Below are 25651 nucleotides of genomic sequence, written 5' to 3' on the forward strand. Positions count from 1 at the left end.
CAGCAGAATTTGCTGGATTTTTCAAGGCGCCCGAACCTCTTCCTCAAGGGAGTTGGGCAGGTGGGCACTTTAAATTGCTACAAGCACCTGAATCCTGCAGCAGCGAAGAGCTTCTAATTTCCCATATTGGAGGCTGTTTATAGTTAAACAGCAGTACAAATCAATAAACCAGTCTACTACCACACTCAAGGTATCATAACGGATCATTCCATTTTACTAAGCAAATGATGAATAGATCACTCACAGTTGTTAAGAAGTTATCATGACCAGTGTTAGAACTATCTACAGTTCTGATAGTGTAGTGTGTTAAAGCACCAACGCATAGTGAACAGATGCAGAGTCAATCTCACTTCAATCTTAACTGTACTGCTGTGGGAGATCACTAAGAGGCCAGGCACATCCCAATGGCAGAAAGCAAACTGGGGGAGCAGGGGGAGGTGGGGGGGGGGGGGGTGGTGAGAGTCACTGCCAGACACACATACCAGAGGACAGCTGAAGAGTGAAATTAGCAAAATTGTGGGAGATGGTCACTAGCCTATTCACCACCCACATCCCTTCTTGTATGCAGAAATTGAGAGACACCATAAGGCCAGAATTGGGATATAGAGATTGCAAGTCGTACTTTAGAAAAAATTGAATTGAATGATCTGTGTCTCAGTTCTGGGCTAGAACGTCCCTCTTAGTTGGTGATTATGAGCTTTCTGCTGGGACCAACAGCAAACTCTACTGCTGCTCAGCTTTGCAATACTCTATTCCTGTCACTAACTAGCAATTTCAAATAAGTTAATGCACCTTCAGTATGCGTTACATGAGCCAGTTTCCTTAGCCAATACTGTTCAAAAATCTGAGTCTCTCCAATTATAGAAAGAACATACAAGCCCTGACCAATCGGAGGAAGGACGCCAACTATTGTGGATGGGAGATGGATGCAAATAATGCAAGCAGCGCAATTCAAATGAGAAAAAATTAGATTCAACATGTTTTTTTACCTATCCCTCTCAGACTAACCCACCCCTGTGTAGAGGCCACGGAAGTAGCTCCCTACTGCCAACAAGAGAAAGAGAAGGAAAATCTAAAATTTGTCTGTGGTCCTCATCATTCTAATACTGACCGGCTGAAAATTCCAACATTTCAGACCTGACCCCACCCTCCGTTACTGCCAGTAGCAACATCCAGCCTGTAATATGATACTGGACTGGATGACACCCAAAGTCTGAGGCCAAAGTGTTGTTATTGTGAACCCTTCAATTCCCATTCCTACTGGGGGAGGAGAGAAGCTGTGTAACACTGGCGGCACACTATGTTACAGCTTGCCATGAACAGAGGGACAACCAGTAAACTAAGACAAGAGTATATATAAACAAGGCGAAAATATATTTATAAACTCAGGGATATACCTGTTTATACACTGTATGAATGGAACCGCGTTTATGTGTTCAACCATAAATGTATTTTGATGCTTTGGCAACATAAGATGTACCTTATCATGCCAATAAAGCGATTTGTATTGCAATCAGCTTTGCTTAAAATTTGAATGGCACATTTGGTTTCCGTATAGAGATTATCATCTCAAATTGAACGTGTTGGAGATATCTACACTATTATTCTCAAACAGACAAAATCAAACGTGATTAATCAACATATGCTTGCGTAGTCCCTTCATGGGACATGAAACTGATTGCTGATTGTGTATTGGCGCAGAGGGAGTTGGGGTGGGGGAGAGGGGGGAGGATGGCATTCACAAATCCAAACTGAGAAATACAAGCGATATAGGCTGAAGGAAGTTGCAAATACAGGAAGGAGCAAGGTCATGAGGATAAAGTTAGGATGCAGGTAACAGGTTATTAGGTGGATTATAGTTTATATAGGGTGGAGCTTGGGATGTTGCCTAGGAGTGTGTTGAAAATCTGAGCCTGGAGTGATGAAGAAGTGAATCATGATTTCAGCATTCTTGTTTCCTGAACTACAATACTCAGTTCTACACTGGGTGATGCAGTTACCCAATGAGCTACTGGAGGAGATGAACACTACTTTGCTGAATTTTAAAGTAAGTTGTGTGGTGTGACTATTACTGGTCACATCCCTGTGGGCTCCAGCTTCCTCCTAATTCCAGAAAAAAAGTAACACCACACATGATACATTCAATCACATGGTAGTAATGGTGCTCCCAAATTGAGAGGCAGGAGATACGCACCACATAAATGGTTATAACTAACTCCCGTGATGGCTTTGCCCCTAAAGACAACACGCAGTGTAATACTAAGCTGTAAAGAACAGAAGGTCCCAGGTTTGACTCCCAGTCCGTGCAGGCACTACAACTGGCCATGATACCTGTCCCTTATTATTTAGTGATTCTTGCTGGAAAGTATGTGTGTGTGGGGATGTTGGGTGAGGAGAGGACTGAGTTCAGCTATGACGCCCCTCCCCAACCCAGAGCATATGGAGCTGTACCCCAACAAGGAGTCAATGTATTCAGAAGAGGAAGGGAGGTCAAAAATGGGGGGGGGGTGGTCAAATAACAGTTGAAGCGCATTTCAGCAAACTGCTGACCCAAGATTTAGACGGCTGGCAGGTTATTTACCGAGAAGGGATCACAGCCCAGCTTGATCCTGTTCTTATCTAACATCCACACCTATGCACTTCCAGACAGATCATTAAATAGTAATTAGGAATGGGAGCAGCTAATCCAGGGTTATCGAGGACAATTGTAGCACTCTTCGACTGCCCTGGCAGAGATAGCTGACTCAGCACAGATTAGGGGTTAAACTTGGTCTGTATGGTTTAGCTACTCACTGGATAAACCTATTAGGGTAGCATAAATTCAATATTTTCTGACCCTCGGGCCATGCTGCATTGTAACTGTAGTAGTCACATAACAGCGGTGCTGCTTCTCCTCACAGTCAGTGCGAAGACTATGTTTGGACAGACCAGAGATTAACAGAGCAGTGTGCTGACAGCTTGTAAACACAATTCCTGAGAATACCTACCTGCAGATGTATCTCAAATTCACAGTTTTTCTTAAATATTTGCTTTCGCTATTGAAAAAAAAGTAACTAGAGTAGTTCTGTAACTATTAAGCAGCAGCTGCAGGCTTTGATAATTCACATTGGTTTTATTATCTCTTTCTCTTCAGTTTTCTCTGCCCCGTCTCCACCCCATCTGTTGTCCAAAAGGTGTTGACTCACAGTCAGTCAGAGTCATAACGGCACAGAAGGAGGCCATTCGGCCCATCGAGTCTGTGCCAGCTCTCTGTAGAGCAATCCAGTCAGTCCCATTCCCCCGCTCTATCCCTGTAGCCCTGCAAGTTTATTTCCCTCAAGTGCCTATCCAGTCTCCCCTTGAAAACATTGAGTGTCTCCACTTCCACCACTGCCGTCGGCAGTGAATTCCAGGTCCTCACCACTCGCTGCTTAAAAAGGTTTTTCCTCACATCCCCCCTGTATCTCTTGCCCAAAACCTTAAATCGGTGTCACCTAGTCCTTGTACCATCAACTAGTGGGAACAGCTTTTCCCCATCTAGCCTATCCAAACCAGTCAATCTTGTACACTTCTATCAAGTCACCCCTCAACCTCCTTTGCTCTAATGAAAACAAATCCAACTTCTCCAACCTGTCCTTGTAGCTAAGATCCCCCATCCCCAGAACCATTCTGGTAAATCTCCTCTGCACCCTGTCAAGGGCCTTCACATCCTTCCTAAAGTGTAATGACCAGAACTGGACACAATACTCCAGTTGTGGCCTAACCAGAGCTTTATAAAGGTTCAGCATAACTTCTCTACTTTTGTACTCAATACCTCTATTTATGAAGCTCAAGATCCCATATGCTTTGCTAACTACGCTCTTAATATGTCCCGCCACCTTCAGGGACCTATGCACATTACCTCCCAGGTCCTTCTGTCCCTGCGCTTTCTTTAAAACATTGAGGCCTAGAAATTGAGTTTGCGCTGCGCCAGGGCTTTAGCGCCGGAAGTTAGTGCCGGCGCTAAAGCCCTTTGCGCGCGCTAAAAATTCAGTAGCGCCGCGCCCAAACGTCTGCCGGTGCTACTGAAGGGTTTTAGCGCCTGAAAACTGGCGCAACGCGCCGCATTGCGGCGCTGCGGCGCCCGCTGCGGTGCGGCAGGCTCGGGAAGTGCAGGCCTCCTCCTTCCGTTGAGGAGCTGCCTGCACCCGGCCGCGGCCCGCGCAAATCTCATCAAAAATGAGCCCGGCACCTCGGACAAGTGCCGGGCTTGCATCTGTTCTGGGGGGGGGGGGGGGGGGGGAGAGAAGTCCGGGGAGGGAGCTGCGGGCAGGCGGCCGGCGGGAAAGCGGCCGGCCGCCGCGCCTCCTTAAAGCGCCGGCGCAGACTCCGGCAACACTCGTTTGCCGGAGTCTTAGTTGCGGCTGCCACTGGCGAGGCGGCCGCAACTGAATTTCGGCTTGGGGCCGGGTTACCACGGCAACCGGGACGCTGCGCACACCGATGACGTCATCGGTGCCGGCGCAGCGCTACCGGTCTACTGCCGCGGAAGGGCGCCAGGCAATTTAGGAACCGGCGCCAATTGCAGCGCTAGGCCCTCTAGCGCCGCAAAATCGGTGCCAAGGGCACTGAATTTCTAGGCCTGAGTGTCTCCGCTTCCACCACTTCCGTCGGCAGCGAGTTCCAGGTCCTCACCACTCGCTGCTTATATTGCCGCTCCCTATTCCTTCTGCCAAAATGCATCACCTCACACTTCTCTATTAAATTCCATCTGCCACTTGTCTGCCCATTCTGCTAGCCTTTCTATGTCCTGTTGCAGTTGATTGGTATCATCCTCACTGTTTGCCACACCCCCAAGTTTGGTGTCATCGACAAATTTAGAAATTCTACTCTGTATTCCAATATCCAGGTCATTTATATATATCAAAAAAAAGCAGTGGCCCCAGCACTGACCCTTGGGGAACACCACTGTCTACCATCCTCCAGTCTGAAAAACAGCCATTTACTACAACTCGTTGTTTTCTGTCCTTAAGCCAATTCCTTATCCAAGCTGCCACTGACCCACCTATTCTATGCGCCTCAATTTTGTTAACCAGCCTTCTATGTGGTACTTTGTCAAACGCCTTCCGAAAATCCATATAGACAACATCCATTGCATTCCCTTCATCAATCCTCCCTGTTACTACTTCAAAAAATTAAATTAGATTGATCAAACACGATCTGCCTTTTACAAATCCGTGTTGGCTCTCCTTAATTAGGTTAAACCTCTCCAAGTGCCTGTTAATTTTTTCCTTGCTGGAGATCAATTCTGTACATTTTAAAATCCCAACTAATTATTAACGGTCCAACGTTTAGTTAGTTGTGTGTGTGTGTTATCACTGCCACACTTACCTTGAGTTGACTCCACCATCACCAATGCATTAGTCGTACTGCCATTATACTTTCTCCCTCGTTCCCAATATTCTCCCCTCCTTGTTTTAAAAGGTACTGATTCATGCTAGGGTACGGTTTTGAAAGTGATGACATCTGTTCTTTGCCTCATCCAAATGGTCATTCTAAACAATGTTGGTAGGCTATTCTACTGTAGGGGTTTCACAGCCCTATTCATTCCTGACCCCATCCAATCTCCACTAATTCATGGTTTACAGCAGAAGTCACTGGATATTTAAAGAGTGGGCTCTGTGTTATTTTCCTCCCTAACCCAAAGGCACAGTGAACAACTGTGGCACCCATACTGCCACCCCAGCTGAGATCAGCTGATTCAGCACAGACCAAGGATTGAGCATGGGATGCTCCTGGTCTGTATGTCTCATGTGGTGCATTTAGCCATCAGCATGTGCTACGGTCATTATACTTGCTCCCAATTTCTTCCCCCCTGCTGTCTTGCACTGGAGTGCGGTTCCATTTGTAGTGACAGCCCTCTGGTATCTCGCAAAAACTGTCCATTCTTCATGTGTGAACCATGACAGTGAGTGTCAGCAGGATATTCAACCAAGGGGCACCACAGACAAGCTTGGTTTTGTCTTCACTCAATGTCCACACATGTACATTCACAGCTGGGATTGCTGGATAGTGGTACCCCGGCCATCTTTCCCCTTCCTGACCTTGGGGTTCTGTGGCTGAGATCAGCAAACCAGAGATTGAACTTGGGGCATCTCTGGTCTCTGTGCCTCAGCTACTTAATGGTAATGCCACTAAGCCATCATAAGGCTCATTCTTTATTTTATATAAAGAAAGAAAAAAAACTTGCATTTATATAGCACCATTCATGTTCTCAGGACGCCCCAAAGTGCTTTACAGCCAATTAAGTAATTTTGAAGTGCAGTTACTGTTGCAATGTAGGAAACATGGCAGCCAATTTGCGCACAGCAAGGTCCCAGAAACAGCAATGCGATAATGATCAGATAATCTGTTTTTAGCGATACTGGTTAAGGGATAAATATGAGCCAGGACACTGGGGAGAACTCCCCTCTTCTTCTAAATAGGGCTGTGGGGTATTTTACGTCCACCTGAGAGGGCAGACAGTGCCTCGGTTTAATGTCTCATCTGAAAGACTGGCATCCTGAAAACCAGTTAATATTTGTTTTATCAAACACTTGTACCTAAATGTATTTTTTTTTATAAAAACAGCAGCAAACAATAATGCAACACTACAGGAAACTTTGGTTTATCCGGCGGTTAACTGTCCGGAATGCTCGATCCACCTGCAAAAATCAGGAGCCGTTTCGTTAAGTTTTTTTTTCTTTTCGTTGCTTTTTTTTTCCACCAGTCAGGCTCTGCAAGGTCTCGCTGAAGCTGTTGCTAAGCTACAGAGACGCTTGCAAGGTACGGCCGACTGTTTAGAAGCTGTGGTTTGTTGCCAGATACGGAGCTCAAAATCTCCGTATGTTTCAACATTAGCGCTGGTTTGTCCGGCAGTTTTGATGGCAACAGCTTGGTCCCGTCGGTGCCGGATAGCACAAAGTTTCCTGTATCAACATCAGGCAGAAAAATCAAAAGAATATTGTTTTAGGAAGGGCACTTCATTCGACGCTCTGCATTGCCTAGATATTGTTATTTCAGAGTTGCAGCATTAGATTATTCTTTTTATCTCTACAACCATAAGTGGTGGAATATGCTTCAAAGTTAAAGTCCAATCATTTTCACTAATGTGAAGTTGGTGTGTTATCATGCGAGTGTAGAAAACCTGTAAAAGTTCTGCTTATTGTATATTCAAAAGTGTGTAGACTTGTTTACTTGTAAAATGTCCAATGAGGAAATTCAACAAATATTAATCTCAGTAAATATTTGGAGTGAAAATTTCCCCCCTCTGTTTTTTTTTCTACCTACCCTTCCCCTAACTTTCTAGGAAACGGAGTTTCTAAATATCCACTGGCTGTTGTTTCCCCTCCTCCCACCAAGACAGGATAATAGATTATGCCTAATTTTGTAGCTCTTTGCCAGGAATTATTTAATGGACCGCAAAATAGACACATTTCCTAATTGTCATCAACTTCCTGCAGAACAAACAGCAAACAAGGAAGCAGATTGGAATTATTTCATTTATCTTCACTGGTCTGATGGGTAGGAAATTAGCAGGGAAACATTTTCACATAAACTAAAAAAAAGCTAATGGAAGGTAATCTCTCTTTTAGATGTTAGGCAGGTCGCACTTCAAATGGGATTTATCTGCTGTACACCGGCAACATGATTCTACAGTTAGCAATTTACCAAATATATAGATTTTTCAGTACAATAACTTGCATTGTTATAGCACCTTTAATGTAGAAAACATGTCCCAAGGTGCTTCACAGAGGTGTAATCAGAAATAACTGGATGCGGAGCCAAAGGAAATTAGCTGGGAAACATTTTCACATAAACAGAAAAAAAAGTTAATCTTAGATGGGGTTATTGGTCAAAGAGGTAGGTTTTAAGAAGGGTCTTAAAAGGAGGAGAGGGAGGTGAAGAGGCAGAAAGGGTTAGACAGGGAATTCCAGAACATGGGGCCCAGATGGCTGAAGGCATGACTGCCGATGGTAGGGCGAAGTGAGGGAACGCACAAAAGCTTCTACTGGGTCTACCAATGGCTTAGCATGTTTATACAGATAAGTAACTGATGCACACAGGGCAGGAAAGTCCCAGGTTCATTTCATGATGTGTGCTAGTTAGCTGATCTGAGCCAGGGCAGTGGTGGAGATGTTACAATTCAGTTAGCGGGCAAAAAAAGTCAACTAGGGTTTCTACACCTAATTGCTATCCAGTGACCATGCTGGAAGTCTAAGAGTGCGTGCGTGTACATCTGGACGTCGGGCGAGGTCGGAACAAATTCAGCTGTGATACACACACCCCCCCCCCACCACGAGAAAATAGCCTGCTGACACTGCACAGTCACACACACACCCCACTTCATGCTAGCTCCAACAACTCCATCAGGAGGGAAGAGGTGCAGGGTTAAAGTCAGCATCAAAGACAACTACAAAATGACTGTTGAAGAAAAATGCCAGCTATCTTTAAACCCATTAATTAAGATGCATTTGTAAAGAATTTGATTGCTCAATAAATTCTTTCATGAGCTGACAAATTCCAAGAGCACATCATGGAGTGAGCTGGTAATGGAGTGAGGTAGGAACAGAGTGAGAGCAAGGACTTCTAAAAACAGAAATTTGGAGAGTGTGGAAATTAAGTGCAGAAGGGGAAGGTGCTGCTAAGTAGACTAGCTGATAATATACACACATACACAATTAATATAAAATATAACAACTAATTAAACCTAAAATTGGCAGCACAGGGACTGAGACGTACCATTCCTGCAAGATCTGGGAGTTTTGAGCACCTTGTGCTGATTCGGGCAAATACGTCTGTGGGAAATGTTATTACAGGAAACTCTTTTTTATCCGGCGCCGGCGTGGTGCCGGTTGATCAAAAAGTCCAGATTACAGAGAGGTATACTTACCAAGGTACGAGAGCCCCGTACACGGCCACAGGTGCAGGAGCCCCGGTTACACGGCCACTAATATATAGTAAAACTTACCTGAACCTACTCCTGAATTTTGCCGGTTAAGAGAGATTTCCGGATATTTAGGTGCCGGTTAAAAGCGAGTTTCCTGTAACTCACAAGCTCAGAATCTTAGAACTTGAGAAGGAGACTGAAACAATCCAACACATCAGAGGAAGAACAGTTTATGGAGCTAGAGTTTGAGAGGGTAGTCACACCAATTTGAGCAAGCAGTGGAAGAGGAATTATGGGCAACTATCCGAGGGAGGGGGAAAGGCAAAAAGGAAACAGGAGCACCCAGAGCCACTTATACACTCTTACAGAATTGAAGCTCTAGCTCCCTGTGGAGAGAATGAGGAATCTGGGTAGGGCCAAATAAACACCCGTGATACCAACAAACAAAACATTGCTTGCGAGGAGGGGTGGAGATTAGCAACACAGCTAGAAATGAAATAGTGACTGGGAATTCAATAGTTAGATGGGCTAACCTGTAAGGCATAATAAGGATCATGGGGGAAACTCTCCAGTGGCTGGAGACATACATAGCACAATGGAAGATGGCTGTGGTTGTTGGAGGCCAATCAACCCCAGGACATTGCTTCAGAAGTTCCTCAAAGCAGCATCCTTAGGTCTCAGGATTACTTCCCCAAGCATATGCTAGAATAGGAAAGGACAGAAAGATTAAGAAAATCAATGAATGGTAACGGTATGATGCCAGTTCTGGAACCGGTGAGGATTATTTCACATAGATGGGCTACATCTGAACAGAGGTTGCTAATGTACTGGCAAAACAGTAAAATAGGGAAGTGATGAGGCATTTAAACTAGAATGGAGGGGCGGGGCACTGTAAAAATAGAACCATCCGGGATCGCTTAATAGTGAAGGGAAAATAGATGATAATCTTCATACACAAAACAATTTTAGGAATAAAATCAAGTGAACTAGTAATAAACAGGGAAAAGACTGAAGATAAGGGGTAACTTTAGAGAAAGAGAGAGAAAATGGGCAGTATTAAAAATAAAGGCAAAAAATGTTAAAATGCATGTATTGTAATGCGCAGAGTGCGAGAAATAAACAGGGGGAACTGGAAGCAATTATTTTATGGGAAGATCTCAACTTATAGTTAGTATTAACAGAAACCTGGCTGCAAACTGGACAAGAATGGAAAATAAACATATCAGGATATGATGTGTCTAGGAGGAACAGAAAAGATAAGAAAGGGGGCAGAATAGCAATATTGATAAAAGAGGGAGTGCTGCTGTAGAGAGGGTTGATGTAGACAGGGAGGACATACAGACAGAGTCAAGACGATTTGCGCTCAACGTTTTTTAAAAAAGGGCTTGCTGCATTAGTAGGGGTGTATTAGGCTTCCAAATTGTGGGAAGGAAAAGGAAGAGGAAACCTGCAATCAGATTAGAGGGATGAGTAGGAATAACAAAGTTATTGTTCTGGGAGATATTAATTATCCACTTATCAATTGGGCAGAGAGGGAGTAAATGGAGGAATGGAATTCCTAAAATGTATACAAGGCTCCTTCCTCTAGCAGTATGTTCACAGATACACAAGGGCAGAAGTGTTGCAATGAAATGTGTAATTAAATAGATTAGGTAACCAAGCTAAATATGAGTTAGCTCCTTCAGCATAGTAACCACAACACGATACCTTTTAAGGCCCAACTGAAAAAGGGAAAAAGTTAGTACAGAAACTAGAACACCAGATTGGATTAGGGCAGAATTTAGAAAAATGAGGACCAAGCTAGTTGAAGTGAGGAGGAAGACAACACTGGGAGACAGAACTGCAAAGCAACAGTGGGATGTTTTGGGGGGAAAAATTGTAACAATAGACAATAAGTATACGCCATTAAAAAAGGAAACAAAAGTAGTTTTAAATGCCATGAAAAGATAGAGAGGTTAGAAGCCAATTACAGGAAACTTTGGTTTATCCGGAGGTTAACTGTCCGGAGTGCTCGAGCCACCAGCAAAAATCAGAAGCCGTTTCGTAGGTTTTTTTTTCTTTTCGTTGCTTTTTTTTTTCCACCAGTCAGGCTCTGCAAGGTCTCGCTGAAGCTGTTGCTAAGCCACAGAGATGCTTGCAAGGTACAGCCGACTATTTAGAAGCAGGGTTTGTTGCCAGATACGGAGCTCAAAATCTCTATGTTTCAACATTAGCGCTGGTTTGTCCGGCAGTTTTGATGGGACGGCAACAGCTCGGTCCCGTCGGTGCCAGATAGCACAAAGTTTCCTGTAAAATGGAAGCAGAGGGTCTATGGGGTCTGAAAGAATAATAATGGAAAAAAAACTAATGGGGAATAGGAGAATATAAGGAGGTTAAGAGGGATAAGGGAAGCCATGAGGGAGCATGAGGAAAACATGTAAAATGTTTCTTTTAATGTTGTTTGACAAGTATAGTAGCAAAAAGGGAATTATTAAAAGCAAGGTGAGACGCTCCGAAAGGAGGGTTGGCAATTCATAGATTGTGATCAAAAAACAGCAGAGGTCCTTAGTAAGTTCTTCACATTGGTTTTTACTAAAGAGAAGGCGAATCCTGAAGTGGTTGAGAGCAAGATGAGTGATATTATGAAAAGACAGAAGGGAAATCCCATACGGTGGTTAGGCTAAAGGAAATCAATGGTCCGATGGGATACTTCCTAAGATCACAAAGGAAATGAGGGAGGAAATTTCAGAGGCTCATGGAAATTATTTTCAAGGCTCTGGTGGGTGTGAGTGGATGCCAGAGCACTGGAGAGTGCTAAGCCTGTAAAATCCAAACTGGTAAAATCAGCTGAAGAAAAAGACATGGCAAATTTGCATCTTACATTTGAAAATTCATTAAAAAAATTGTTGAATGTTCACCCCCCCCCACCTCTCCTTGCTTAGGTAATGCAGGGATTTAGAAAATTGTTCTTAACCTCTGGGCTTGAATCTAACCCTGACTGGTGGAATGAAGATCTCCTTACTCTGCTGGCTGCAAAAGTCCCAAGTTAAATGAGTTCAGAAAATGTCAACCCAGTTTCTAGTGCATTGGGCCCACAGCATGTGTCTCGTTTTAGATACTAGAATACTAGTTAGTCAATATCACTCAGGGAAGCAACAGGAATGGTTGGAGTGGGCAATGGACATGCCACTTTGGCGTTATAGGGAGTGCTCTCCAGAGATTGAGGAAAAGACACATTGTTGGGGTAGTGTACAGTAAGCTTTACTCTGCAGTTGGCTGTGCTATACCTGACCAAGGAGTGTTTGATGCTAACAGTGGGTCCCCAAAATGGGAAAATGCTCCATTCACCAACACAAACGTCCTTTATCTTGGCTAATACAACAATTCACCCTCTGCAGACTGCAGTGGTAGATTTTCACTAAAATAAACAAAATGTGACTATTTAAATAATACAACAAATCAAAAAATGAGAGTGGGTTCTGTAGATTATTGTAATTATAGTTTATAATACTATTCCCATATTTTGACAGAAAATGCAGTCTACTTGCGTCACACTAACAATTCCCCAGGTCCAGCACTTGCACATGATGCGAAGACACCCTTTGTGGTTGCCAGGTTACAGAACATGCTACCGCTTTAAAAGAGGCCTCGGAGTTCTGTTTTTAGATGGTGCAAGTTCTAGCAGGTCTCAACAATCTTAGTGTGTGTCTCGTGGTAGCAGAAGTGACAATGATTTATAACATGTGTAACATATAACATTTCTGTGTTTGTCTCAAAGGTTTTCAACATGAAAATCTATTAGGAAGAGAGAAGAGGCAGGAGAGAGAAAATGAAAAGATTTGCATTTATATAGTGCCTTTCACAACCACCAGACGTCCCAAAGCGCTTAACAGTCACTGAAGTCATTTTTTCTTGAAGTGTAGTCACTGTTGTAATGTAGGAAACGAGGCAGCCAATTTGCGCTCAGCGAGCTCCCACAAACAGCAACGTGATAATGACCAGATAATCTGTTTTTATGTTGATTGAGTGATAGATATTGGTCAGGACACCGGGGGATAACTCCCCTGCTCTTCTTCAAAATAGTGCCATAGGCTCTTTTACGTCCACCCAAGAGAAAGCAGACGGGACCTTGGTTTAACGTCTCATCCAAAAGCAAGAGGGGGCAGGAACAGAGGGGCGGGAATGAGGGAGAAAGGAGGATGAGAAAGAGAAAATAGCCACCATGCAAAAGCCTTGGGAAACATCGATGCATAATCCCAGTGACTAGCTCAAGAATACTATTAGCAAAAGCCTACAGCAGGTTGTCCCCACTGTTTTTGGTTCGAACTAACAGTGTGTGGTATGAAATAACCAAGACAAAATAAAATACTGAATTAGGGATTCTATTAAATTTAACAATTATTTATTTGTCCAATACATCTTTAATTCATCTGGTCCTGCGGACCTCAATATGCTGCAAACCAGCAAAATGACTGATACCATATTGAGTTAATCAAGACTATGGTTAGCACAATGCTGTGATTGGGAAAGAGGAACCAGTTGGAACAGTGCGTTCACACATCACCAGTGACCTCAACCTACCCAGATCCAAAAAAAAACAATGTTTTTTTGTCAAATAGGAGTGTAGTATATCTACAGATTATTAGCAATTGAAACATATTATTATCTATTGGGCTTTGGCAAACCCTCTGACATAATGCACTTAAAAACCATCTGCTGTAATGAGATTTGTAATGAACAAAATTTAACAAACAGAAAATGGTGCAAATACAGAGCAGATGCATCAATATCAGAAACAAATATAGTTTAACATTTCAGATGTAGAGCCTTGGCCAAAACCCAATTCTAATGTTTTCCCTTTATAGATGCTGAATCACTTGCTATGTATTCCCAACATTTTCTGTTCAAATTCAGTTTTCCAGCATGTTATTTGTTTAGTTTTATTTCTTTGCAACAGTTTATAACTAGGTTTGTTCTCAAATATAATTGTTTTGACAACATTACATTTTCTCTGAAGAGTAAACACCTGATAATTATATTTCAAAATGAAGAAGAATATCAAACACATATTTAACTAGAACTGCACTTCACTCGAACTTAAAAGCAACCATGAATATCATCTTCAGCCAACCTCCTGACAGCACTTTCATGCTGACCTCTTCAAGTCAGATAAATTCAAAGGGATTGAGAAAACCCCAGGTTTAAACCACACATTAAATCCCGCCCAGATAGCTACAACAGGAAAATACAGAAAGGGAACAATGTTTCCTTTTTTTCTCTTTGAGCTTTTAAATCAAGGATGTTATCCAAAAAGTTTCCCTACTCTCGACATCCTGTCTGTGCAATTTATACTTAGTGACAGCTACTCCATTAATAGTTTAACGCTAACCAGCGCCCGCTTTCCTCATAGGTGCACTGCCGTGTGGCAGAAAAATACATAAAATAAAAGGAAAGTGATTTAAAAAAATGAACTTTTCAAAGTTAAAAAGCAGGAAAATTAATTACAAAAGTTCAAATAAATAACAATTCTCGACACCTGCCCTGTTTCAAATGGCCTATTTTCCCGTGTTGGATTGGTTAGTCGAAAAAGCAACATCTTTTTATTCTGCTTGGACTGATAACATGACCTGGCCGGCGCTTGGAGACTGGATACAGGAAGGCATTTGGCTGGAATGTGAGAACATCATTTGACCTGTTCGGATCACAGGGCGCGGCGACCAGCGCCGAGGGAAGACTCCCCTTCTCGGTCAGTCAGTAAGTGTCCCGAGTCAAGGGCAAAGTTCGGCTCCGGGCAACATGCCAAGATTTTAACACAGGCCCACCACTAATTGCTGTGTATTTGCATGAGAGATTTTTTTTTAATTTCCTAAAAAAATGAACTAAACAACCTACATGCCAGTTGCCAAAGAATCACTTGGTTCAAGAATAAAAATATTGGTGCGATCGATGGAAAGTTTAAGGCGGCGTTGCTGTCAGAATCTGGCATATGGCAGCAAGAGATGTGACTTTGGGCATTCTCTGAACAAAGAGCACTTTCACTTTTAAAAAAAAATATATCGGAACACCGTCCTTTTATTGATTTACTCAACAAAAACAACAAACAATCTTCAATTACTTCCCAATGGTTCAGAACTTTTTTTTGTTCGCTAATCCAAACTTATTAAAAGGATATTCGATCTGCAGGTGTTATACCTGCAGGACCAGATAAACAAGTTCGTTCGCCCGCTCGCCCCCATCTCCCCGCCTTTTCCCTCACCCGATCTGCAAACAAACCTGGTGTTGTGTGTTGAGGCAATCAGGTCGTTTTTAAAGGACATAATGTAACCATCAAAAATAGCATCGCAGTTGTACATGCAACAGGGGGGGGGGGGAAATAAACGGCGCTGGACATGGATATAAACACAATAAACAGGTTCATTCATAAAAAGGGTGGGAGGGGAATAAACTTATTTAACTTTTTTTTCGAATTGCACCTTAGCTTGGCTGGCGTTTTTATGTCGGCACAATTCAAAATTAACTAAAAAAAAGTTATAGAATAATCCCCAAATTTCAGCACTTCAAGGCAACCCCCTCCTCCAAACACACATTGCATTAAACAAGCCAGCAGTTAAATCTCACCTTGCATCCCTAGCCCCAGAACGAGGAGCAAAAGCCGGTGCAAGATCCCAATGCCAGACGCTCCCATCTTCCCGTCTGTTATTTCTCTTTTTTTTACTCGCTGCGGATCACGAACCAGTCGATAAAAGCGGATGTCTTTTTTTTAACCAAAAATTTAAAAAACTTTTTTATTTAAATATCCGCTCTAATCTTGCCTCTGGAAGTTTCTTGCCCACTTTGATTTGTGAGCGTGTGTCCCGTTAGATGTGACAGAGGCTGTGAGGGGGGCCGGCGGCTCTGTGTCGCCCTGGACTGGAGACTGTCAGTGTGATGGATGGAGCAAGGCTAGCTCGGGCAGCGTCGCTCCTGGAGCAGGTGAATGCCTCCGCTCGGCACATGCGCACTCTCCCACCCCCGGGGGAGCAGGCGCTGGCCGTGCAATGCCTCCTGGAAGTTGTAGTCCCAAGGCTCAGTCTCCGCAAACAGTGCCAAGCCTCGCCCGTAACATTTGTATCAGATTGAAAGGCAAAATCCTGCGGATGCTGGAAATCTGACATATAAACAGAGAAAATGATATAGAAACACTCCCGCTGAGCGTTTCTGACCTCCCTCTCCTCCTTTAAGACACTCCTTAAAAACCACCACTTGGACCAAGCTTTAAGTCACTCGTCCTAATAGCTCGTTCTTTAGCTCCGTGTCAATTTTTGTTTGATTACACTTCTGTGGAGCGTCTTGCGATGTTTAGTTCTATATTAAAAACACTATATAAATACAAGATGGATGGAGAAGGGCAAACATTTATATCTAGGTCCCTGCTGAGTGTTTCCAGCATTTGCTGTTAATATTTATATAAGATTACTTGTCCCAACCTGCTTTTCCTTCTTTATTTCTCTGAGACGTTATGGGCCGTTAGTATATTCTCTGGAACTGATTTTAGCAACAAAGTTGCTTCATTTTATACATGTTGCTACATCTGCTCTAGGTTCCTCAAATTTAAAATTCTTATGCTTGTATTCAAATCCCTCCTTATCTTTGTATCCTGCTCCAGCCCTACAACCCTCCAAGAACTCTGCGTTCCTCCAACTATGGCCTCTTGTGTATTTCCGAACCCCCCGCCCCTCTTCATCTCACCTTTGGGAGTGGTGCCTTGAACCTAAGCTCTGGAATTCCCTCCCTAAACTTCTCCACCTCCCTCTCCTCCTTTAAGACACTCCTTAAATAACACCCCTTCAACCAAGCTTTTAGTCACTCGTCCTAATATCTCATTCTTTGGCTCAGTGTCAATTTTTGTTTGATTACACTTCTGTGAAGCATCTTGCGATGTTTATATTTCTATATTAAAGGCACTACATAAATACAAGATGTTTTGTATTTCCTTTAGAAAATATACAGTAAGTACAGTGCCAGGCAGTGACTACCACAAACAGAATATTATTTACAATATTGTTTTTTAAAGTTTGCAATACTCTTTGTGAAATTGAGAGAAAAGCATGAAATATATATGCGACTGGACAAAAACACAGATTTGATATTGATTTATCATGGTGAAAACCTTAGAGCTTCAGAAAACTTAAAATAAGCTGCTCAGACTCGAGCAATATATCCAGAAGAGATGCAAAATTTAATAAAAACAATTGGCCTGGTTCATTGCTACTCAAGTGCGCATGCAGACAGCAGACATAAATTTGAATTTGTGAATTTTAATAGCATAACATAAAAAATCTGACTGGTCTTTTTACGTGGGGAAGATGATCACATATGGGTACAGAAAGGAATGGGACAAATCTGCACATGAAATATACAACAACAATAACTCATATTTATATAGCGCCTTTAATGTCGTAAAATGTCCTAAGGCGCTTCACACGAGTGTCATAAAACAAAATTTGACACCGAGCCACATAAGGAGAAATTAGGGCAGATGACAAAAAGCTTGGTTAAAGAGGTAGGTTTTAAGGAGCGTCTTAAAGGAGGAAAGAGAGGCGGAGAGGTTTAGGGAGGGAATTCCAGAGCTGAGGGCCTTGGCAGCAGAAGGCACAGCCGCCAATAGTTGAGCGATTATAATCAGGGATGCTCAAGAGGGCAGAATTGGAGGAGCGCAGATATCTCGTGGAGGGGGTGGGCGGCTGGAGGAGATTACATCGATAGGGAGGGGTGAGGCCATGGAGGGATTTAAAGACAAGGGTGAGAATTTTAAAATCGCGGCCTTACTTAACAGGGAGCCCATGTAGGTCAGCGAGCATGAAGGTGATGAGTGAACGGGACTTGGTGCGAGTTAGGACACGGGCAGCCGAGTTTTGGATGACCTCAAGTTTACATAGGGTAGAATGTCGGAGGCCAGCCAGGAGTGCATTGGAATAGGCAAGTCTAGATAAAGGCATGGATGAAGATTTCAGCAGCAGATATGCTGAGGCAGGGGCGGAGATGAGCGATGTTACGGAGGTAGAAAAAGGCGGTCTTAGCTATGGCATGAATATGTGGCCGGAAGCTCATTTCAGCGTCAAATGTGACACCAAGGTTGCGAACAGTTTGGTTCAGCCTCAGACAGATGCTAGGGAGAGGGAGCGGAGTTTGCGGCGTGGACCGAAGAGAATGTCTTCAGTCTTACCAATATTTAATTGGAGGAAATTTCTGCTCATCCAGTATTGGATGTCGGACAAGCAGTCTGACAATTTAGCGACAGTGGAGGGGGCGAGAGAGATGGTGGTGAAGTAGGGCTGGGTGCCGTCAATCCGAAACTAGGGTCCTAAATCTAAACAAAGGAAACTACAAAGGTATGAGGAGTGAGTTGGCTATGATAGATTGGGGAGCTTCATTAAAAGGCATGACGATGGATAGGCAATGGCTAACATTTAAGGAACTAATGCATGAATTGCAACAGTTATACATTCCTTTCTGGCACAAAAACACAAAAGGAAAAGCGACCTAACCATGGCTAACAAAAGAAATTAAGGATAGTATTAGATCCAAAGAGGAGTCATATAAAGTTGCCAGAAAAAGTAGCAAGCCTGAGGATTGGGAGCAGTTTAGAGTTCAGCAAAAAAGGACCAAGAGATTGATTAAGAGGGGAAAATAGAGTATGAGAGTAAACTTGCAAGGAACATAAAAGCGGACTGTAAAAGCTTCTACAAGAATGTAAAAAGAAAAAGATTAGTGAAGACAAATGTGGGTCCCTTACAGTCAGAAACGGGAGAATTTATAATGGGGAACAAGGAAATGGCAGAGCAATTAAACAAATACTTTGGTTCTGTTTTCACAGAAGAGGACACAAATAACTTCCCAGAAATGCTAGGGAACCAAGGGTCTAGTGAGAAGGAGGAATTAAAGGAAATTAGTATTAGTAAAAAAATAGTGCTGGAGAAATTAATAGGACTGAAAGCTGATAAATCCCCAGGGCCTGATAATCTGCATCCCAGAGAACTAAAAGAGGTAGCCATGGAAATAGTGGATGCATTGGTTGTCATCTTCCAAAATTCTATAGATAATGGAACAGTTCCTGCAGATTGGAGGGTGGCAAATATAACCCCACTATTTAAAAAAGGAGGGAGAGAGAAAACAGGGAACTACAGACCGGTTAGCCTAACATCAGTAGTAGGGAAAATGCTAGAGTCTATTATAAAGGATGTGATAACAGGACATTTAGAAAATATCAACAGGATTAGACAAAGTCAACATGGATTTATGAAAGGGAAATCGTGTTTGACAAACCTACTGGAGTTTTTTGAGGATGTAACTGGTAGAATAGATAAGGGAGAACCAGTGGATGTGGTGTATTTGGATTTCCAGAAGGCCTTTGATAAAGTCCCACATAAGAGGTTAGTGTGTAAAATTAAAGCACATGGGATTGGGGGTAATATACTGGCATGGATTGAAAATTGGTTAACAGACAGGAAACAGAGAGTAGGAATAAATGGGTCTTTTTCGGAGTGGCAGGCAGTGACTAGTGGGGTACCGCAGGGATCAGTGCTTGGGCTCCAGCTATTCACAATATATATCAATGATTTGGATGAGGGAACCAAATGTAATATTTCCAAGTTTGCTGACGACACGAAACTAGGTGGGATTGTGAGTTGTGAGGAGTTTGCAAAGAGGCTTCACATGGCAGATGCTGTATAACGTGGATAAATGTGAAGTTATCCACTTCGGTAAGAAAAACAGAAAGGCAGCGTACTATTTAAATGGTGATAGATTGGGAAATGTTGATGTACAAAGGGACCTGGGTGTCCTTGTACACCAGTCACTGAAAGCAAACATGCAGGTGCAGCAAGCAGTTAGGAAGGCAAATGATATTGTACTGGCCTCACTAGACGTGCTCCTATCTAGTTATCCAGCAAGTTAAACACTTATTCAAATAATTCCTCGTGAAGCCGTTTCGCTGTTTGAAGCTTTACTTGAACAAATTTGTGAAACTGTAAACAAAGACACAGTATGCTTTGTACATAAAACTGAGTAATATACATTAGATATTACATAAGATATAAACATATTTACAACAGTAGAATAGACTAATTGTATAACTAACTAACATTTGGACTGTACTTCTGTAAACATCAACTATCACTTCTTATAAACATAGTATTGTCAAAATACTACACTGATGAAATTGCTATTATGCTAACAAACAAAGATACTCACAGATATTGCGCCTGGCCTAACATATGAGATCAGAGTACACTGGATTGCGAATCCCTCATGGAATTCTCCATTACTCAAGTCAGGTTCTTCCTGGAATTCTACTTCCTGGGTCAAACAGGAAGAAAGGTCAACTGACCTCTGTTGCATACAAACACTGCTAACACAATAACCACCACCAGAGGGTGCTATCTGCATGTAAAATGTCCATAATGTCCATAAGTCCAGAACAGATATGTTGGCCTTCATTGCAAGTGGATTTGAGTACAGGAGCAAGGATGTCTTACTACAGTTATACAGGGCCTTGGTGAGACCACACCTGGAGTACTGTGTGCAGTTTTGGTTTCCTTTCCTAAGAAACGATTTACTTGTCATAGAGGGAGTGCAGCAAAGGTTCACCAGACTGATTTCTGGGATGGTAGGACTGTCATATGAGGAGTGATTGGGTCGACTAGGCCTGTATTCACTCGAATTTAGAAGAATGAGAGGGGATCTCATTGAAACGTATAAAATTCTGACAGGGCTAGACAGACTGGATGCAGGGAGGATGTTTCCCCTGGCTGGGGGTCTAAAACGAGGGGTCACAGTCTCAGGATACGGGGTAGGACATTTAGGACTGAGATGAGGAGAAATTTCTTCACTCAGTGGGTGGTGAACCTATGGAATTCTCTACCACAGAAGGCTGTGGAGGCCAAGTCACTGAATATATTTAAGAAGGAGATGGATAGATTTCTAGACACAAAAGGCATCAAGGGGTATGGGGAGAGAGCAGGAATATGGTATTGAGATAGAGGGCCAGCCATGATCATACTGAATGAAGGGCCGAATGGCCTACTCCTGCTGCTATTTCTCTATGTTTCTATGTGGAAGCTGACGCTGTGTTTTTGGATGATGTCGTCAAGAAGCAACATGTAGCTGAGAAGTAGGAGGAGGCCATGGATAGATCCTTCGGGGACACCAGAGGTAACGATGCGAGAGCGGGAAGAGAAGCCGTTGCAGGTGATTCGCTGGCTACGATTAGATAGATAAGAAGGGAACCAGGCGATTGCAGTCTCACTCAGCTGGACGATGGAGCAGAGACGTTGGAGGAGGATGGAGTGGTCAACCATGTGAAAGGCTGCAGACAGGTCAAAAAGGATGAGGAGTGATAGTTTACCTTTGCCATAGTCACAAAGGATGTCATTTGTGACTTTGATAAGAGCCATTTCGGTACTGTGGCAGGGTTGGAAACCTGATTGGAGGGTTTCAAACATTGAGTTCAAGGAAAGACGGGCACGGATTTGGGAGGCGACAACACGTTCAAGGACTTTGGAGAGGAAAGGGAGGTTGGAGATGCGGTGGTATTTTGCAAGGACGGAGGGGTCAAGGGTTGTTTTTTTGAGAGGGGTGATGACTGCAGATTTGAAGGAGTGGGAGACAGTAACTGAGAAGAGAGAACCGTTAACAATATCAGCTAACATGGGAGCCAGAAGAGGAAGTTGGGTGGTCAGCAGTTTAATGGGAATGGGGTCAAGGGAGCAGGAAGTGGGTCTCATGGACAAGACGAGCACGGAGAGGTCATATAGGGAGATAGGAAAGAAACTGGAAAAAGATGAGCGTTCAGGGCTAGGGCAGGGGGAACCTTTAGAGGAAGTTTGGCCCGGTGGGCTAGGAGAAGGAAGGGAAGTGGCCAAGGCAGCTGATCGGATGGTCTCAATCTTAGAGACAAAGATATTCATGAGCTCTTCGCACTTGTTGTTGGAGGTTAAGGTGGAGGAGACGGAAGAGGGGTTTAAGAAAATGGTATGCAGTAGAGAAAAGAAGCCGCGGGTTATCTTTGCATTCCAGAATGATCCTGGAATATTGAGAAGTTTTGGCACAGGAAAGCAGGGCCCGATAATGTTTTATGTGGTCCAGCCAGATCTGGCGGTGAATGGCTAAACCAGTTGTCCGTCATATCCGTTCAAGTTCTTGTCCCTTGGACTTAAGGGAGCGAAGATGAGGGCTGTACCAGGGGGAACGGCCAGGGTGAGAGAGAGAGTAATTGTTTTAATAGGGACTAGGACTTCAAAGGTGGTGGCGAGGGTGTGGTTAAGAGATTAGTAGCTGCAGAAATGTCGTGGTAAATGGAGGGCCAAAGGCTGGACAGTTGGGATTTTGTAAGTGCAGTTGTAAGTGGGTTGGGAGAGAGTTTTTTCCAGGGGCAGACACAAAAGAAAGTAGGTTTGGAGGGGTAAAGGTGGATGTGGGTGGAGAGCAATACAAGGAAGTGGTCAGAGATGGCCTTATCTGTGATTGACACGATGGAAGTAGCAAGGCCACGCGAGATGGCAAGATCAAGGGGGTGGCCGTGAATATGGGTCGGGAAGTTTACATGGAGGGAGAGATTAAGGGAGGATAGGAGGGTAGTGAACTCAGAGGAGAGAGAGCATGATTAATTGAGATGGAGGTTGAAATCTCCGAGAATGAGAAGTCGCTCGGTGCAGAGGCTGAGGGAGGAAAGCAGTGAAGATATCTCAGTGATAACATTTTTATGGTACTTGGGTGGGTGGCAGAGAATGAGAATTTTAAATGAGAGGTGAGAGGGGTGGAACAAGGTGAAATGCTCAAAGGAGGAGACAGTGCCAGAGAAGTAGGGGGACAGACCAAGGTGTGATTTGGTGATGAGAGACACACCGCCACCGCAGCAGTCTAGGTGGGGCAAGTGGTGGAAGGTATCCGGATCTAGAATATTATGTTGATTTACTAGTACCTAGATATAATTTTTGCCCTTCTCCAATCATTCTTTTATTCATTCATGGGATGTGGGCATCGTTGGCAAGACCAGCATTAATTGCCCATCCCTAATTGTCCTAGAGAAGGTGTTGGTGAGCCGCCTTCTTGAACCGCTGTAGTCAATTTGGTGAAGGTATCCCCACAGTACTGTTAGGTAAGGAGTTCCAGAATTTTGACCCAGCGATGATGATATTTCGATATTTCCAAGTCAGGATGGTATGTGACTTGGAGGGGAACTTGGAGGTGATGGTAATTCCATGCGCCTGCTGCCCTTGTCCTTCTAGGTGGTAGAGGTCGCGGGTTTGTGAGAAGAAAGCTTAGCAAGTTGCTGTAGTGCATCTTGTAGATGGCACATACTGCAGACGCAGTGCGCTGGTGGTGGAGGGAGTGAATGTTAATGATGGTGGATGGGGTGCCAATCAAACGGGCTGCTTTGTCCTGGATGGTGTCGAGCTTCTTGAGTGTTGTTGGAGCTGTACTCATCCAGGCAAGTAGAGAGTATTCCATCACACTCCTTACTTGTTCCTTGTAGATGGTGGAAAGGCTTTGGGAGTCAGGAGGTGAGTCACTCACTGTAGAATACCCAGCCTCTGACCTGCTCTTGTAGCCACAGTATTTATGTGGCTGCTCCAGAAAAGTTTCTAGTCAATGGTGACCCCCCAGGATGTTGATGGTGGGGGATTCGGCGATGGTAATGCCATTGAATGTCAAGGGGCGGTGGTTAGACTTTCTCTTGTTGGAGATGGTCATTGCCTGGCACTTGTGTGGCATGAATGTTACTTGCCACATGACATGAATCAGTCATTCATGAAAGAAAGACTTATGAAATAATACTGAGCAGCCTACGGGTGGCGCTGTCCAGGGAGAGTATAAATACTCGGGCACGGGCCCAGCTTGCGCAGGACATTCTTAACAGGAACTAGTGAAGGACACAACTAGACCTCCATGTAGTAAAACAGTTGATTAAAGCTTTGTTTAACGCTTAGACCAAGTGCCTAGTAGTTTTCTTACATCACCACATATCAGCCCAAGCCTGAATGTTTGTCCAGGTCTTGCTGCATGTGGGCATGGACTGCTTCATTATCTGTGGAGTTGTGAATGGAACTGGACACTGTGCAATCATCAGCGAACATCCCCATTTCTGACCTTATGATGGAGGGAAGGTCATTGATGAAACAGTTAGAAGATGGTTGGGCTAGGTCACTGCTCTGAGGAACTCCTGCAGTGATGTCCTGGGGCTGAGATGATTGACCTCCAACAACCACAACCATCATCCTTTGTGCTAGGTATGACTCCAGCCAGTGCAGAGTTTTACCCCTAATTCCCATTGGTTTCAATTTTACTAGGGCTCCTTGATGCCACACTTGGTCGAATGCTGCCTTGATGTCAAGGGCAGTCACTCTCACCTCACCTCTGGAATTCAGCTCTTTTGTCCATGTTTGGACCAAGGCTGTAATGAGGCCGGGAGCCGAATGGTCCTGGCATAACTCAAACTGGGCATCAGTGAGCAGGTTATTGGTGAGTAAGTGCCACTTGATAGCACTGTCGATGACACCGTCCATCACTTTGCTGATAATTGAGAGTAGACTGATGGGACGGTAATTGGCAAGATTGGATTTGTCCTGCTTTTTGTGGACAGGACATACCTGAGCAATTTTGCATTTTTTCTGGTAGATGCCAGTGTTGTAGCTGTACTGGAATAGCTTGGTGAGAGGCACGGCTAGTACTGGAGCACATGTCTTCAGCGCTACAGCCGGGATGTTGTCGGGGCCCATAGCCTTTTCTATATCCGGTGCGCTCAGCTGTTTCTTGATAGCACATGGAGTGAATCAGATTGGCTGAAGACTGGCTTCTATGATGGTGGCTTCTCAGGAGGAGGCCGAGATGGATCATCAACTCGGCACTTCTGGCTGAAGTTGGTTGCAAACGCTTCAGCCTTGTCTATTGCACTCACGTGCTGGGCGCAGCCATCATAGAGAATGGGAATGTCCACGGAGCCTCCTCCTCTCATAAGTTGTTTAATTTTCCACCACCATTCACGACTGAATGTGGCAGGACTGCAGAGCTTTGATCTGATCCATTGTTTGTGGTATCCCTTACCTCTGTCTATAGTATGCTGCTTCCACTGTTAAGCATGCGTGTAGTCCTGTGTTGCAGCTTCACCAGGTTGGCACTTTATTTTTATGTACGTCTGATGCTGCTCCTGGTATGCTCTTCTGCACTCCTCATTGAACCAGGGTTAGTCCCCTGGTTTGATGCTAATTGTAGAGTGAGCAATATGCCAGGCTGTGAGGTTACAGTTTGTGCTGGAATACAGTGCTGCTGCTGCTGATGGCCCACTGTGACTCATGGATGCCCATTTTGGAGCTGATAGATCTGTTCTGAATCTATCCCATTTAGCATGGTGGTGGTGCCATACAACAAAATGGAGGGTGTCTTCACAAGGACTGTGCGGTGGTCACTCCTACCAGTACTGTCATGTAAAGATGCAGCACCGACAGGTAGATTGGTGAAAACGAGGTCAAGTGGGTTTTTCCCTCGTGTTGGTTTACTCACCACCTGCCGAAGGCCCAGTTTGGCAGCTATGCCCTTCAAGACTCAGCCAGCTCGGTCAGTAGTGGTGCTACAGAGCCGCTCTTGGTGATGGACATTGAAGTCCCCACCCAGAGTACATTCTGTGCCCTTGGTACCCTCAGTGCTTCTTCCAAGTGGTGTTCAACATAGAGGAGTACTGATTCATCAGCTGAGGGAGGACAGTAGATGGTAATCAGAAGGCGGTTCCCTTGCCCATGCTTGACATAA

General features: G+C 43.9%; 1 protein-coding gene across 2 annotated transcripts in view; it reads right to left on the reverse strand.

Moving 5' to 3' along the window:
- alcama (activated leukocyte cell adhesion molecule a) overlaps positions 1–15910 on the reverse strand; it is a 303924-nt gene extending 288014 nt beyond the window's left edge. The window contains exon 1 of one of the 2 annotated variants that reach the window (XM_086006913.1): positions 15485–15910. In XM_086006913.1, coding sequence (XP_085863039.1) covers positions 15485–15551 — 67 coding nt within the window. In that variant the 5' untranslated portion in view covers positions 15552–15910. The remainder of the gene's footprint in view (positions 1–15484) is intronic. The other variant, XM_086006912.1, reaches the window with a different exon arrangement.
- Between the last annotated feature and the right edge of the window lie 9741 nt (positions 15911–25651).

This window comes from Somniosus microcephalus, chromosome 14 (genome assembly GCF_052327205.1).
Source record: "Somniosus microcephalus isolate GS21.2 chromosome 14, FLI_Smic_1.0, whole genome shotgun sequence".
Taxonomy (NCBI): domain Eukaryota; kingdom Metazoa; phylum Chordata; class Chondrichthyes; order Squaliformes; family Somniosidae; genus Somniosus; species Somniosus microcephalus.